At 43.3% G+C, this 14,581-nt stretch overlaps 1 protein-coding gene across 5 annotated transcripts in view; it reads left to right on the plus strand.

The window, feature by feature from the left end:
• Window positions 1-14,312, plus strand: part of LOC135498748 (WD repeat-containing protein 49-like) — a 33,951-nt gene extending 19,639 nt beyond the window's left edge. For 3 of the 5 annotated variants that reach the window (XM_064789146.1, XM_064789149.1, XM_064789151.1), the window contains 14 exons: window positions 23-281; window positions 441-578; window positions 1,597-1,762; window positions 2,558-2,695; window positions 3,032-3,183; window positions 3,705-3,767; window positions 4,963-4,980; window positions 6,047-6,176; window positions 7,527-7,645; window positions 8,290-8,437; window positions 9,178-9,198; window positions 10,713-10,757; window positions 12,956-13,059; window positions 13,738-14,312. In XM_064789146.1, the coding sequence (XP_064645216.1) occupies window positions 23-281; window positions 441-578; window positions 1,597-1,762; window positions 2,558-2,695; window positions 3,032-3,183; window positions 3,705-3,767; window positions 4,963-4,980; window positions 6,047-6,176; window positions 7,527-7,645; window positions 8,290-8,437; window positions 9,178-9,198; window positions 10,713-10,757; window positions 12,956-13,059; window positions 13,738-13,899 (1,663 nt within the window). In that variant the 3' untranslated portion in view covers window positions 13,900-14,312. The remainder of the gene's footprint in view (window positions 1-22; window positions 282-440; window positions 579-1,596; window positions 1,763-2,557; window positions 2,696-3,031; window positions 3,184-3,704; window positions 3,768-4,962; window positions 4,981-6,046; window positions 6,177-7,526; window positions 7,646-8,289; window positions 8,438-9,177; window positions 9,199-10,712; window positions 10,758-12,955; window positions 13,060-13,737) is intronic. The other 2 variants (XM_064789148.1, XM_064789150.1) reach the window with 2 other exon arrangements.
• The last annotated feature ends 269 nt before the right edge of the window (window positions 14,313-14,581 follow it).

The raw sequence follows: 14,581 nt of genomic DNA on the forward strand, positions 1-14,581 counted from the left end.
AACGTACTTATTCTCTCTTCAGATATATCACCTTATTCCGTAACAACATGTTCCGCGAGTTTCACGTTCAGCCAGCAGATTGGAAGGGCGGTCAAGAGCACGGCGATGACATCCTGGCCGCATCATTCCTCCCGCCGAACACCCTAGCAACCGCGTCCTACGACGGTGAGATCATACTGTGGAATACGAACTCCGAGGTGGCGTCGCGGAGATTGAATCAGCGGTCGCGGAGAGTCATGATGAAGTCGCGTGGCAAGGGCATATTCCTGACAAGCAGAGAGGTTAGAAGAGGAATCATTTTCCATTTTTGTCAAATATCATTTTATATTCCTGTTTTCCCTTCTGCGACAAATGTTGTTTATCGAATAAATAGAATTAGCACACTATTAGCCTAATTAGTACATTATTAGCCTAATCAATCATTCATGATATCGTTTCAGCCCACGCGGGCGAGCATGGGCAGCGCGTCGATAAAAGAAGATGGCGGCTTCGATAGTCACTCGTATCACGCGAGTACGCCGCTCCGGCCAAAGTCTCGAGCAGCGTCGAGGATCAGCATGGGGAGTCAGGACGATCAGGTAATTGAGCAAGACTCTTCTTCTTCTAGAAACTTTTCGTTTTGGACATCCTTGGGACTGAGAATCGCTGTCCTTATTAGAGGGGTGTCCTAATTACAGAGGTCAATTTGAATGACAAAATCAGTGTCCCAAATCGAGAGGATGTCCTGCTATTAGAGGTACTGGCTGAGAAAGGTTACGCGTTCTAGGATCAGAGAATTTGGTTTTCGAAATTAGTCTGTGTTTTGTCAATTTTTCAGGAATTTCAGGATTCTGACTCGATGTCTGAAGCAGAGGTAGAGAGGAGTGAAAAATGTTGTTATTTGTTTTCACCTGATTTATTTTCTTCTCCTATTACATGAAAATGAATTATTCTTCTTTTTTGATTGGTTCAAAAACAACTGTAAACACAGCGGCCATTTTCTTTCACAGTTTTGTGAACTTGCAACTTCAGCACACTTTTGATGAAGCGTTTTACAAACACGCGACAGCAATTTCAATAAGATGTGTTCGTTTTAGCCACCATTTATTTTCATGAATATCCAGAATTTCGTACCCAGTGGAGTTAACCCTTTGTTCTTGAGATAGAGGCATAGATTGTTTACATAAGCTATATGAAAAAAAAGTCCCTATGTCTTCATATATGAGTGGTCTTGCAATTCATCGTGTACATTTCAAGTACAGTGGAACCTTCCTTAGTGGACACCTCTCTATAAAGTACAAACTCTCTGTTGAGGACAACCTTTCTATTAAGGACAATCTCTCTATTAAGGACAACCTCTCTATCAAGGACACTAATTTTGGTCCCAATTTGGTCATTTCCATTTTCAATTTCACCTCTCTAATCAGGACAACTCTCTATTAAGGACAGCACTTGTCAGTCCCGGGGGTGTCCTTAATAGAGAGGTCCTACTGTATTGTAGGTCCCTGGTAGCATACCTGGGTATGGAAAAACAAGAGGTAGCCAAAAATCATCACCTAACACTGTGTACATTTCATCGTCGCCGTCCTTAACTACCTTGTCTATTTCTCTCTCCAGAATGAATATGGATTTGCAATATCGCGCCTCGCCTTTCTCGAGAATCGCCGGAGCAATTCGGCGAGCGCTGGCGCCAACCTGATCTCGTGCGGCGGGAACGGATGGGTGAGATTCTGGAATGCGACGCACTGTAAGCTTTTGGCAGAGTTTGTGGCCCACACACAAGGTAAGTCTCAATCTTTAAAGGCGTACGCCGTTTGTTAAAATTTGAAATTGAATTTGAAAATTTCCAATTGGGTAAAGTCTCAATCTTTAAAGGCGTACACCGTTTGTTAAAATTTGAAATTGAATTTGAACATTTCCAATTGGGTAAAGTTTCAATCTTTAAAGGCGTACGCCGTTTTTTAAAATTTGAAATTGAATTTGAGCATTTCTAATTGCGCAAAGATTCAATCTTTAAAGGCGTACGCCGTTTGTTAAAATTTGAAATTGAATTTGAACATTTCCAATTGTGTAAACTCTCAATCTTTAAAGGCGTGCGCCGTTTGTTAAAATTTGAAATTGAATTTGAACATTTCCAATTGCGTAAACTCTCAATCTTTAAAGGCGTGCGCCGTTTGTTAAAATTTGAAATTGAATTTGAACATTTCCAATTGTGTAAACTCTCAATCTTTAAAGGCGTGCGCCGTTTGTTAAAATTTGAAATTGAATTTGAACATTTCCAATTGCGTAAACTCTCAATCTTTAAAGGCGTACGCCGTTCGTTAAAATTTGAAATTGAATTTGAACATCTCCAATTTCGTAATTGCGTAAATATGGTCTGATATTAAAAATTTCATCATTTTCGTCAAAATATCCCAAGATGAGGTGGGGCAATTTTGGAATATGGGGACCAGCATTGGCCCCCTTAAATTTGCGGTGTAGGGGGTGCAGGAAGTCTTCCAAACAATGCAAAGGATTCGCAGCGCCATCTAGAGGATCGGTAAAGAACCAGGTTGCTAATTGGTCATCGTTGTTTCAGTTGGCTCGATCATCATGGCGGTGGATAGCAACAGTCATTATCTCGTCACAGGCGACGTCGACGGCCTCATCAAAGTTTGGGACATTCAGGAATATTGCCTCCGGAACACTGGCGACGATGTCGTCACTACTCCACCACGTAAGGACATGGAACCGTCCATTGCGGACACCTCCTTATTAAGGACACCTTAAAGACACCCTCTCTATTAAGGACACCCTCTCTACTGTAAAGGACACAAGTTACTGAAACTCTGCTTTTTTAACACCTTGGGCCCCCAACGACGTAAATGTACGTTATTAAGGCCCAATCGTTTGGTGCACAATGACGTAAATGTACGTCATTAAGGCCCAATCGTTTGGTGCCTAATGACGTAGATGTACGTCCTTAACACCCAGCTGTTGCCCAATGACGTAGATCTACGTCATGGAGTTAGAGGGTCAAACTTTTCATTTCATTTCCTTATCTTTTTTTCAGCGTTGAAGGCGTCATGGTCCCCTCACGTTGACATCATCAATACCATCAACATTTGCGAGCGAAACGAACGCACGCTTATCATCACGTCGTCGTCCGACTGCAGTGTGGAATTATGGGATATCGCGGGCAACCATATTGGTGCATTTGGACAGGTAGGACGATCAGTTTCTGTGTAACGGCAAACCATTAAGTATTCCGCTGTAGGCCTAATCTCCGAGTTATGAATGATGCGCGTAGTCCACTAAGCAAACTTTACGATCATGTTACCTTCAGCGTGTTTGGGCTGATGGGTTATGCTTGCTTTGCGGTGCAATTTTTCGAATAAAATCGTTTTTATCGAACTTTACTCAGTAGGGACAATGACATACCTTCGACCTCGTTGTCAAGCTTCCCCAAGACCAGAGCCTGCTGAATCAACAGCGAAAATATTACTCTTCCCACTTGCTTTTTCTGGCTGAAAAGTGACAAAAAAACTACCCCCTTTTAGCACTCCCCTCCAAAATCTCTTGAAGTAAGAATCGCTTTACTACTGTTTCTAGCATTAAATGGGTCAGTTCCTTCATTACCCTGAAGATGGCGTTTGTGTTGAAAAGTTAAAAACGTACTTGGTGAATATTTCCCGGTTTACACCATATCAACAGTGCAAGTTATTAGTGTCTTTTTCTCTCACCAGGAGGAGCATTGGAAGATCGAGCCGTATCGTCCGCCATCAGAAAATGAGGAAGTGGAAGCTGAGGTAGGTTCATGAAGTCGCCACTAGGGGGCATTGCTTAATATTGAATCCAAACTGTATCACATAGACCCTAGATGCTGCATCACGCAGGCCCCAGATGTTGCATCAGGTTGGCCCGAGATGCTGCACCTGGTAGGCCCAAGATGCTGCACCTGGTAGGCCCGAGATGCTACATCAGGTAGGCCGCAGATGCTGCATCAGGTAGGCCCGAGATGCTGCATCAAGTAGGCCCCAGATGCTGCATCAGGTAGGCCCGAGATGCTGCATCAAGTAGGCCCCAGATGCTGCATCAGGTAGGCCCCATATGTTGCACCTGGTAGGCCCCAGATGCTGCACCTGGTAGGCCCCAGATTTTGTATCACGCAGGCCCCAGATGTTGCATGTGGTAGGCCCCAGATGCTGCACCTGGTAGGCCCGAGATGCTGCACCTGGTAGGCCCGAGATTTTGTATCACGCAGGCCCTAGATGTTGCACCTGGTAGGCCCCAGATGCTGCACCTGGTAGGCCTGAGCCCCAGATTTTGTATCACGCAGGCCCCAGATGTTGCATGTGGTAGGCCCCAGATGCTGCACCTGGTAGGCCCGAGATGTTGCATCAGGTAGGCCCCAGATGCTGCACCTGGTAGGCCTGAGCCCCAGATTTTGTATTACGCAGGCCCCAGATGCTACATCAGGTAGGCCCAAGATGCTGCACATGGTAGGCCCGAGATGTTGCGTCATGTAAGTCTGATATGCCACATCATGTAAACCAGAGATGAAACTGTGTCACATAGACCCTAGATGCTGCATCACCGAGGCCCCAGATGTTGCATCACGAGGGCCCGAGATGCTGCATCGCAGAAGCCCAGATGCCATAACACGAAGGCTTGAGATGCCCTCCACTTTCAAAAAGCCAGTTTGAATTGAATCTGGTGAAATTTTAAAGACCCAGTTCAGCTTGTTTTGCATTTGTTTTGTTGACACTTTCCGCATAGATGCCATGCACTTTCAACTAATGTCACTCTAGTCCCATAATACCGGACTGATGGCCGAGAGGTCAGAGGTTCACACACCGCTGGTAGCATCTTCCGATGCGGATCAAGCCAGATAAACAATCTCTCAGTGGCGAGGTGCATCAGCAGAGAATATGTAAAGTCGCGTTTTAGATTTATTGTCGTATAATATTTAATTAACATAATTTATTTGACCTTGATTTAAAGCCTACTGAGGTTGAAGAGGTAAGAGATTAGAGATTTGATGATGATGTATAGTTTTCTTGCTATTCGGTAGTTTTGCTGAACTCCTGTGTACTTTAGTGGGAAACAATTTTAAGAGTTTTGCTTTGCTAGGAGCAGTTAATACCCATCTTGCTTCATCCGAAACTTTTTTGCCAAACTGTAAATTGCAGTCTCAATTATCTCTGTATGGTACCCCCAGGTTTAAGGCACGGCTTAACCCGCTGGCCATGAGGGAATTCCTTTATGGCCCAGTGGTTGGTGCGTTGGCCCCAGAGTGGAAGTTAAGCAACGTTGAGCGCGGTCAACCTTTGGATCGGTGACCGGCAGACCTTCCCAAAAAGGAGACAAAGTTCCTGAAGGTGTTTAGTTCCAATGGGGAATTGCAGATGGCACCACTTGTACTTTTAGTCATATTTGAGGAATTGAAACCGTATTGGAGGTCTTGATTGTCTCGCCAAAACCGCAAGGGTGGCGCTAAAATGTGGACCCGAACCGAGGCAGCTAGAGCCGAGGTTTTGGCCAACATTTCAGCTCCACCCGAGCGGTTTTGGTGAGACAATCAATACCGACAGTGAGGTATCAATATCTATTCTAAAATATCTCAAAATAAACAACGCAAAATGTGGTCTTAAATGCTTTTAGACAGCTTCCATATTTTGCACCCAAGCGGTTGCCTGACCATAACCGGTGAATTCAAAATGAGGCTTCATCTGCCAATAGTGCATTTACACTTTAAAGAACGATTCGTTCCAAATCCGGTTATTTTAGAATTACAGCGGAACCTCCCTTAGCGGACACCTATCTATTAAGGACAACCTCTCTATTAAGGACACTAGTTTTGGTCCCTTATTGGTTGTTTCCATTCAAATTGACCTCTGTAATCAGGACACCTCTTTATTAAGGACAGCACTTGTCAGTCCTGAGGGTGTCCTCAATAGAGAGGTTCTACTGTACTAACAAATGAATGAAAATTGGGATTCCCGCATCAATTTTGGAACATTTGTTGATGCACAGTACTCCAGGCGGTGAAAGGGTTTACCATTTTGTTACGATGCGTTATCTTTAGGAAAAAGAAGAAGAGGCGGACTATATCGGCCCCGTGCTCGCTGAGGATGAATACAACTGGGAGCCTGATCACCGCGCTACGCAGGACCCGACGATGTTTAGAGTAAATACTTGGGACAGAACATGCTTGGGTAAGTTGACCCCCTGGAATCCCCCTGTCTCTAGATACTTCAGACTAGGTAGTTGTACGCAGGATCTCACAACATTTTGAGTTGATACTTGGGACAGAACATGCTTGGGTAAGTTGACCCCCCTGGAATCCCCCTGTCTCTAGATATTTCAGACTAGGTAGTTGTACGCAGGATCTCACAACATTTTGAGTTGATACTTGGGACAGAACATGCTTGGGTAAGTTGACCCCCTGGAATCCCCCTGTCTCTAGATATTTCAGACTAGGTAGTTGTACAACATTTTGAGTTGATACTTGGGACAGAACTTGCTTGGGTAAGTTGACCCCCCTGGAATCCCCCTGTCTCTAGATACTTCAGACTAGGTAGTTGTACGCAGGATCTCACAACATTTTGAGTTGATACTTGGGACAGAACATGCTTGGGTAAGTTGACCCCCCTGGAATCCCCCTGTCTCTAGATATTTCAGACTAGGTAGTTGTACGCAGGATCTCACAACATTTTGAGTTGATACTTGGGACAGAACATGCTTGGGTAAGTTGACCCCCTGGAATCCCCCTGTCTCTAGATACTTCAGACTAGGTAGTTGTACAACATTTTGAGTTGATACTTGGGACAGAACATGCTTGGGTGAGTTGAACCCCCCTGGAATCCCCTGTCTCTAGATACTTCAGACTAGGTAGTTGTACAACATTTTGAGTTGATACTTGGGACAGAACCTGCTTGGGTAAGTTGACCCCCTGGAATCCCCCTGTCTCTAGATACTTCAGACTAGGTAGTTGTACGCAGGATCTTACAACATTTTGAGTTGATACTTGGGATAGGACATGCTTGGGTAAGTTGACCCCCTGGAAACTCACCCAGAGGTAGAGTCCATGCGAGCTACTCATGTTTCTCACTTGGTGGGGTCTGTAACCTGCCCTGGCATAGACACCAGATACAAGGAACCTCGGTTTAACACTGTGAAGAGCCAGGAATTTTCGTTCCTCGAAAGCCACGCTGGTTCATCCAGAAATACAATCCTGGGTTCTACCCGGGATCGAACTCGGGCCTATTGCGTGGTAGCCAGCAGTGTTAACCACCAGGCTATGAGGCTCCTCGACTCAGAGCCTCAAACTTGTTGTGAAGAGCCAGGAATTTGAGTTCCTTGAAAAGCCACGCCGGTTCATCCAGAAATACAATCCTGGTTCCTCCCCGGGATCGAACCTGGGCCTATTGCGTGGTGGCCAGCTGTGTTAACCACCAGGCTATGAGACTTCTCTGTCTTCAACTTACATGTACTTGAAAAACACAAGTTTGAGTAACCGCACCAGAGAATTTCCAGTTGACAGTGACGCCCTCTTTTTATTTCAGGGAAGGAATACCAAGAGAAAGGCACGCTTCATCGAGAAAGACGACAACCGTCCAACATACCCGATCTACCGTACGTCGTCAGTGATTGGACAAAAGTGCCACCTATTGGCCCGTACTCAGTAAGTGTCGTTTCATGACCGCAGCGTAAAATAATGTCATCCTAGTTATTCACGGCGTTAGTTTGAAAAGGGATTTTTTCTCTCTTGACTTTTACTGATGGGACGTTAGAGGGGGGTGGCTCTAGCAAGACCTCTTTCACCCCCTCCCTCCAGTATCTGCAGTATGTTCAGTGAATCAGTTCCCATTTTTCCCATCTTTAAGTAACCTAGGTGCTAAAGTAAACTGACTTCATCTTTAACCCCAAGAAGTCTTTTTCTGAGGCAATCATTTCCTGGGTTGTCAGTTTCCTCCTACGTAACGAATCAATAACTGTGTTATTATTCTATTTCTAGGCCTTGGACACTCTGAATCAAGAGGACACCGAAGTCCTGAAGAAACCAGTTTCATCTTTAAGCCTGAGATGTATTTCTTTGATGCAATCATTTCCTGGTTCTCTGGTTTCCTCCTACGTAACGAATCAATAACTGTGTTATTATTCTATTTCTAGGCCTTGGACACTCTGAATCTAGCGGACACCCAAGTCCTGAAGAAACCAGACTTCATCTTTAATCCCGAGATGTATTTCTCTGATACAATCATTTCCTGGTTCTCTGGTTTCCTCCTACGTAACGAATCAATAACTGTGTTATTATTCTATTTCTAGGCCTTGGACACTCTGAATCTCGAGGACACCCAAGTCCTGAAGAAACCAGACTTCATCTTTAATCCGGAGAAGTATTTTTCCGAGGAAATTGAGGGACCGTTGATGCAGATACCTAAGACTGACCCAAGGCTACCGCAACTGGCCGAATGTAAGTTTTAAACTTCCGCCAAAAGATAATGATTTCGTGAAAATAAGTCCAAAATGAGCTAAGATGAGGCAAGCACACGTGATAAACTTCTCGTTGTCTCCTTGATAAGTATGGTCATAATAACCCCGCCGAGATGTGACGCACCATGCAGTAATAAGATTTTCATCCACTTGCACAGATTTAGAAATGAGATATTTTTTTGTAACGCGGATTATTTTGATTTGACTAACATACCCCATCTTAAAAACAATGTTTTTGTTTTGCCCCGTGTCAGTTTCAACTTACGCGGTGATGGTTTACGAAAACTATTGCACTAGGCCTATAGTCCATTTCACGAAAAAAGGCATGGAGATTTTCAGCGATTTTTTTAACAGAAAATGAACTATTTCACTATAGCCCATTTCACAAAAAAAGGCATTGAGATTTTTGGCAATTTTTTTACAGAAATTGAACTAGGTTTAACAAAATAATGCATTTCATTAGAAACTTCGAAGTCCAAAGTGTCTAAAAATCCTTACCTTGCCCGACAAATCATTCACAAAAACGAGCCACTTGATGTGAAAAACGTCACCGCCAGATTTTTCAATCATTTTTTATGCAGTGTCATTTTCTCGTGAATTGGACTAGAGCATGTTGTGATTACATTTGTAACTTGATGGGTGCAGGGTGTGTGTGGGTGTTAGAAGGAACAGCCTTGCTTTGCCATTAATTGCACTAACCCCCCGTTGTTTCACTTTTAGCCGGAGCACCTATCTCTCCAGGTATATTTTCATTGTAGCGTGTTGACTATCGAACCTCGTCCCCAGGTGACATTCCTACATGGCTATGCATACCAACATAGTGTAGCACTTCTCCTGGGAACAAGATTACATCTTGTGTTATTGTATTTTCTATCGTCTTTCAACCTCGTCTCAGGTCTATCTAAAACCTTTGTACTGTAAACTGCCAAAGATTTGCATCTTTTAATTTATCGATTCGCAAAAAATTTCAAAAAATTTTTTCGTGATTTTTATCTAAGTGGATAACAAAACTTATTTCATAATTTCAAAGAAAAAAAAATTTTTGCAGATTTTATTTTCGCAATTATTTTGGAAAATAAAGGCGCGCGGAAATTTGTCAGTTTACTACACAAGGTTTTCTTCTCAGTTTCACGTCCATTTTACTTCTTCCTCGTCCCTCAGTCCATGTCAAGCAGAAGGGGACGAGATTCCCTTTGTTACTTTTAACCCTTGAACAGCCACCATCGCCCATTACGAGCGCCCATGTGTTATTCATTGAGTTTCATTGAAAAGATCGTCTGCTACACAGTTTTCCCACCTACTGATAGATGGCGTGCTCGTGATCATTTCGATGGCGGTTTTGAGGAATCGAACTCTTCTCTGTTTCAAGCTGCAGTCATTAAAAACAGTATTGGAAAATTTGAAAAATGAAAAAAATTGGGCGGCTAAAGGGTTAAGGAGGCTGTGCAGAGGACGCCTTTACCAGAAAAGACGGCATATTTGACGTCAAAATGACTTCATTCGCCAACATGGCGCACTTTGACGTCGATTCAACAATAACAGCAGAAGAAGTGAAGTTTTGTGACGTCAACTATGACGTCACTTACAAAGTGACGTCAGTGACGTCAGCAGGGTGAAGGACATGGATTGGCATCCAAGATGGATGGTTAGCCTTCAACTACAGTAGAACCTCTCTATTAAGGACACCCTCGGGACTGACAAGTGCTGGCCTTGATAAAGAGGTGTCCTGATTAGAGAGGTCAAATAGAATGGAAACAACCAATTTTGGACCAAAACTAGTGTCCTTAATAAAGAGGTTGTCCTTAATAGAAAGGTTGTCCTTAATAGAGAGGTTGTCCTTAATAAAGAGGTTGTCCTTAGTAGAGAGGTGTCCGCTAATAGAGGTTCTACTCTATTTTTCTGGGGGCTTTGTAGTTCAACATGATTAGAGCATTTCTACTTTGCCCCCGAAATGTCGTCACCAATGAGATATGTGACCCGTCACAGCAAAACCAGGCGCATGTCGCACAGAAGATGAGCCTAAATGACACCAGGAGATAATGGAAGAAATTGATGTGCTCGTATTTCACATGAGACAGATAATAGTGAAATGAACAACCAGTCCTTCTCAAGCTGCCAAGCTCGGAGCGACATGCGCCTGGTTTTGCTGTGACGGGTCACATATTTTTAGATTTGGAGAGATTTGTTATCTGTTGTGTGCTTCTTGACAGTAACGCCACTCAGTGTGATTTATAATTATCGTTTTTTGCACGCAGCACTCTCGGTACAGGTGACGTCGTACGATAAATGGAGTGACAGTCGTAAGGGGGCATTTTTTTCCAGAATTCTGCCGTATTCAACCTTATATCCAGGCTTGTGGTGTCATTAATTTATATGTGTCTCAACTACGGTTGACTGCCTGGAATTGTGACTGATGAATGAGAAATGAATTGTCATTGCCTTAAAGCAGGCAATATCCCTTTGATAAAGAGGTGTCCTGTTTAAAGAGGTTTCAACTCTTAAAGAGTGGTTCCACTGTTCCTGTAGAACCTCTCTATTAAGGACGCCCTCATAACGGACAAGTACTCTGTCTTTAATAGAGAGGTGTCCTGATTAGAGAGGTCAAATTGAATAGAAACAACCAATTTGGGACCAAAACAAGTGTCCTTAATAGAGAGGTGTCCTGAATAGAGAGGTCAAATTGAATGGAAACAATCAATTTGGGACCAAAGCTAGTGTCCTTAATGGTGAGGTGTCCTGATTACAGAGGTCAAATCAAATGGAAACAACCAATTTGGGACCAAAACAAAATGTCCTTAATAGAGAGGTGTCTGCAAAGGGAGGTTCCACTGTAAAATGACTTTACCTAGCAAAGCAGAAATTTTCCTGGATACGAGGTTGAAAAGAAAGATTCTAGGAATTGCTATTCATGTTGTCAGTGGATTTTTCTTCTCATCATGTGCTGTCTCACTGTAAATGCCAAAGTTTCAGGCCTTTTTGCGCCCGCAACAAAAATCTGGGGCATAATGTCATAGCCCGTGCATCGGTGTCCACTAACCTCCCACTTTTTCGTCAATTATCGCAAAAACCCTCACTAGAGTGGTCCATTTTCTTGGCGTTATTGAGAATGACAAGGGGAAGTTTCATTTCAAAAAATCGCAGCGGTCCGATAATCAAAATGGCTGCCATGGCAGCCATCTTGAATTTGGTTGCTGAAGACTTGAGGGAGGACAATAATTCATCAAATTTCCTGGAAACATTGGCATTTTACAGTCTAATTCTTGTTTGTTTATGTCATAATGTTTGGAAGAAATTGCAAAGACTGTCAATAATGTGGAGTTTTTCATGATCTTTTTTTTTATCTAATTACTGTGTCAATAATTCAATGTAACTGTACCTTTTCTTATCTCATGCCAAAAAAATTATCGAGGTTTTGCGCGAAATTGTTTTGTAAATAGTTGCATGCCGTAAACAGAAAATGAGACCTACTCGACTGTTTGAGTGAAAATAACAGACTAGACCCTTGCTGTTGATTTGGCCCCCGGAAACCACCCGACCGGCCGTTTCTCTGGGGTGTCCGGCCAAGACCATCACTTGAACGATATTTTCATTATAAAAACCCGACTTTGAGGTTTTCTCATTAAACGTGGTATTTTATGTAGAGTTCTAAAAAGATTCCCTCTATATGAATGTGTGCATGCAATGCAAAATTAGTGAATGTCTTGTGTGATGTGTTGGTTATTATTGTTTTGTAACTTTGAAGTGTTGTCTCTGTCCGAAAAGTTTCTAAAAATAGTTCTGAGTTTTGTATGTTTTATCATCATCGTCGTCATCATCATCACCATCGTCATCGTCATTGTCATCGTCATCGTCATCGTCATCGTCATCGTCGTCGTCATCGTCATCGCCATCGTCATCGTCATCGTCATCGTCATCGCCATCGTCATCGTCATCGTCATCGTCATCGTCATCGCCACCACCACCGCCACCAATCAATCAATCAATCAATCAATCAATCAATCAATCAATCAATCAATCAATCAATCAAGGCAACATAGTCCTTGAGAAGATCTGTCTGGCAACATTAGCATGTTCTTTAACATTCACCCTGTCTTCATCAACATGATCAATGGGTACAAGGAACAGAAAGGCCTCTTTTCTCAGCTCAAAATCAGCATGTAGGGTCTTTTCATTACCAGGGCAACATAGTCCTCGAGAAGATCTTTCTGGCAACATTAGCATGTTCTTTTACCATAAACCTGTCTTCATCAACATGATCAATGGGTACAAGGAACAGAAAGGCCTCTTTTCTCAGCTCAAAATCAGCATGTAGGGTGTTTTCCAACATCTTTTGACACACGCTGATCAACCGACATTGTGCGTCAGTATAAAAGAAAAGGAGGGCCTTTAGGGGTGACGCACAATGCTGGTACGTCGACAAGGTTTTGACAGGAAATAGATCTTTCAAATTGAAAAAAAACTCTCACACATTTCTCATTTCATCTCTTTCGTCTTTCAGCGCTCAAGGCTGCCTTCGACGAGAAGTCGTTATTCCCGAAATACATCCTCGAGTTTGAAAACAAGATGAAGAACTTCCACTCCAATACTCTCAACCAATATCAGGTTAGTTTCCAACTTTGCCATGAGGTGGAAGCACCTGTTATAGTGGGACCTCTCTATTAAGGACACCCTCGGGACTGGCAAATGCTGTCCTTTATAGAGGGGTGTCGTGATTAGAGAGGTGAAATTGAATGTAAAAACGACCAATTTGGTACCAAAACTAGCGTCCTTAATAGAGAGGTTGTCCTTATTAGAGAGGGTGTCCTTAATAGAGAGGTGTCTGCTAAGGGAGGTTCCACTATAGTTTCAAAATGGACCTACAGATGGAAGCACATATCTTCCTTGGCTTTTTCTGCAGTGATTGCTCTGATCTTGGAGGTGTTACTCCTCTGGGAGTACAGTGGAACCTCTCTATTAGAGACACCCTCTGGACTGACAAATGCTGTCCTGAATAGAGAGGTGTCCTGATTAGAGAGGTCAAATATAATGAAAACGACCACTTTGGGACCGAAACTAGTGTCCTTAATAGAGAGGGTGTCCTTAATAGAGAGGTGTCCATTAAGGGAGGTTCCATTGTATTTCTCCTCCAGGGGCGGATGAGAATTTTGCGTGCCACTACATTTAGGCACTGATTTTTTTAGGCCAGTGACTCTGTCTTCGACCAGAGAAAGACGAATTCATTGCGAGATTCTCATGTCGTAGGACGCAGGACTGACGGCGTTTTGATGTCTTTCATTTCAGAACAAGACTGGCAAGCGATTTAGCACCAACCTGGGGCCGAGCGCGATGGGCAACCTTGCCACTCCGCAACCACAGGGCCGAGTCCCATCGCCAGGACGGAAGCGACCTACGCGACTGAAACCAATTATCAAGTCGGGTTCGGGAAGGACAGACGACAGTTGAAGGTCTGGTGCATTATAGACAATATTCAGCTCCCGGAGTTCAGTCACATCCATGCTTCTTCAGACAGACCCGGGTTTTTCAAAGGGCTCCACCAATGACGTCATTGACGACTTTCGTTGTTGAAATTGCGGCGAGCTGTGTCAATTTTCCTAAGTGAAAAAAGGAATTTCGTATCCACAGTGTCAGTTTCACTAGGTTATTCGTATGATGCATTGGTAAGGTGACGTCCATTCCTATAGTGAGGGTGAGTGTGGGGACAACCCACATGTGCGCAGATCTCATCCCGCTCTACCAAAACTAGGCGCTTGTCGCATCTGAACTCGACAGGTTGATACGGACTTGTTGTTCATTTCCCTATTGTAGACCTTTTGTGAAATCTATTACAAACTGATTTGGTCACATTTCACAAAAGGTCAACAATAGGGAAATGAACAACAAGTCCGTATCAACCTGTCAAGTTCAGATGCGACAAGCGCCTAGTTTTGGTAGAGCGCGTCACATTTGTTGATTATGTCTATTGTTGTGATAATATGACCTTAACTCATAAAAACTGTTAGTTGAGGCTTTGTTTGGGCTGAAGACGGGATGTTACATTTTAAGTTGGAACAGACTAAAGTCGTAAGTTCCGTGGAGGAAGTGAAGTTTTGATTAACTCCTTTAGATGGCACCGGACCTTGTATAC

The sequence above is a fragment of the Lineus longissimus genome, chromosome 14 (genome assembly GCF_910592395.1).
Source record: "Lineus longissimus chromosome 14, tnLinLong1.2, whole genome shotgun sequence".
Classification (NCBI taxonomy): Eukaryota; Metazoa; Nemertea; class Pilidiophora; order Heteronemertea; family Lineidae; genus Lineus; species Lineus longissimus.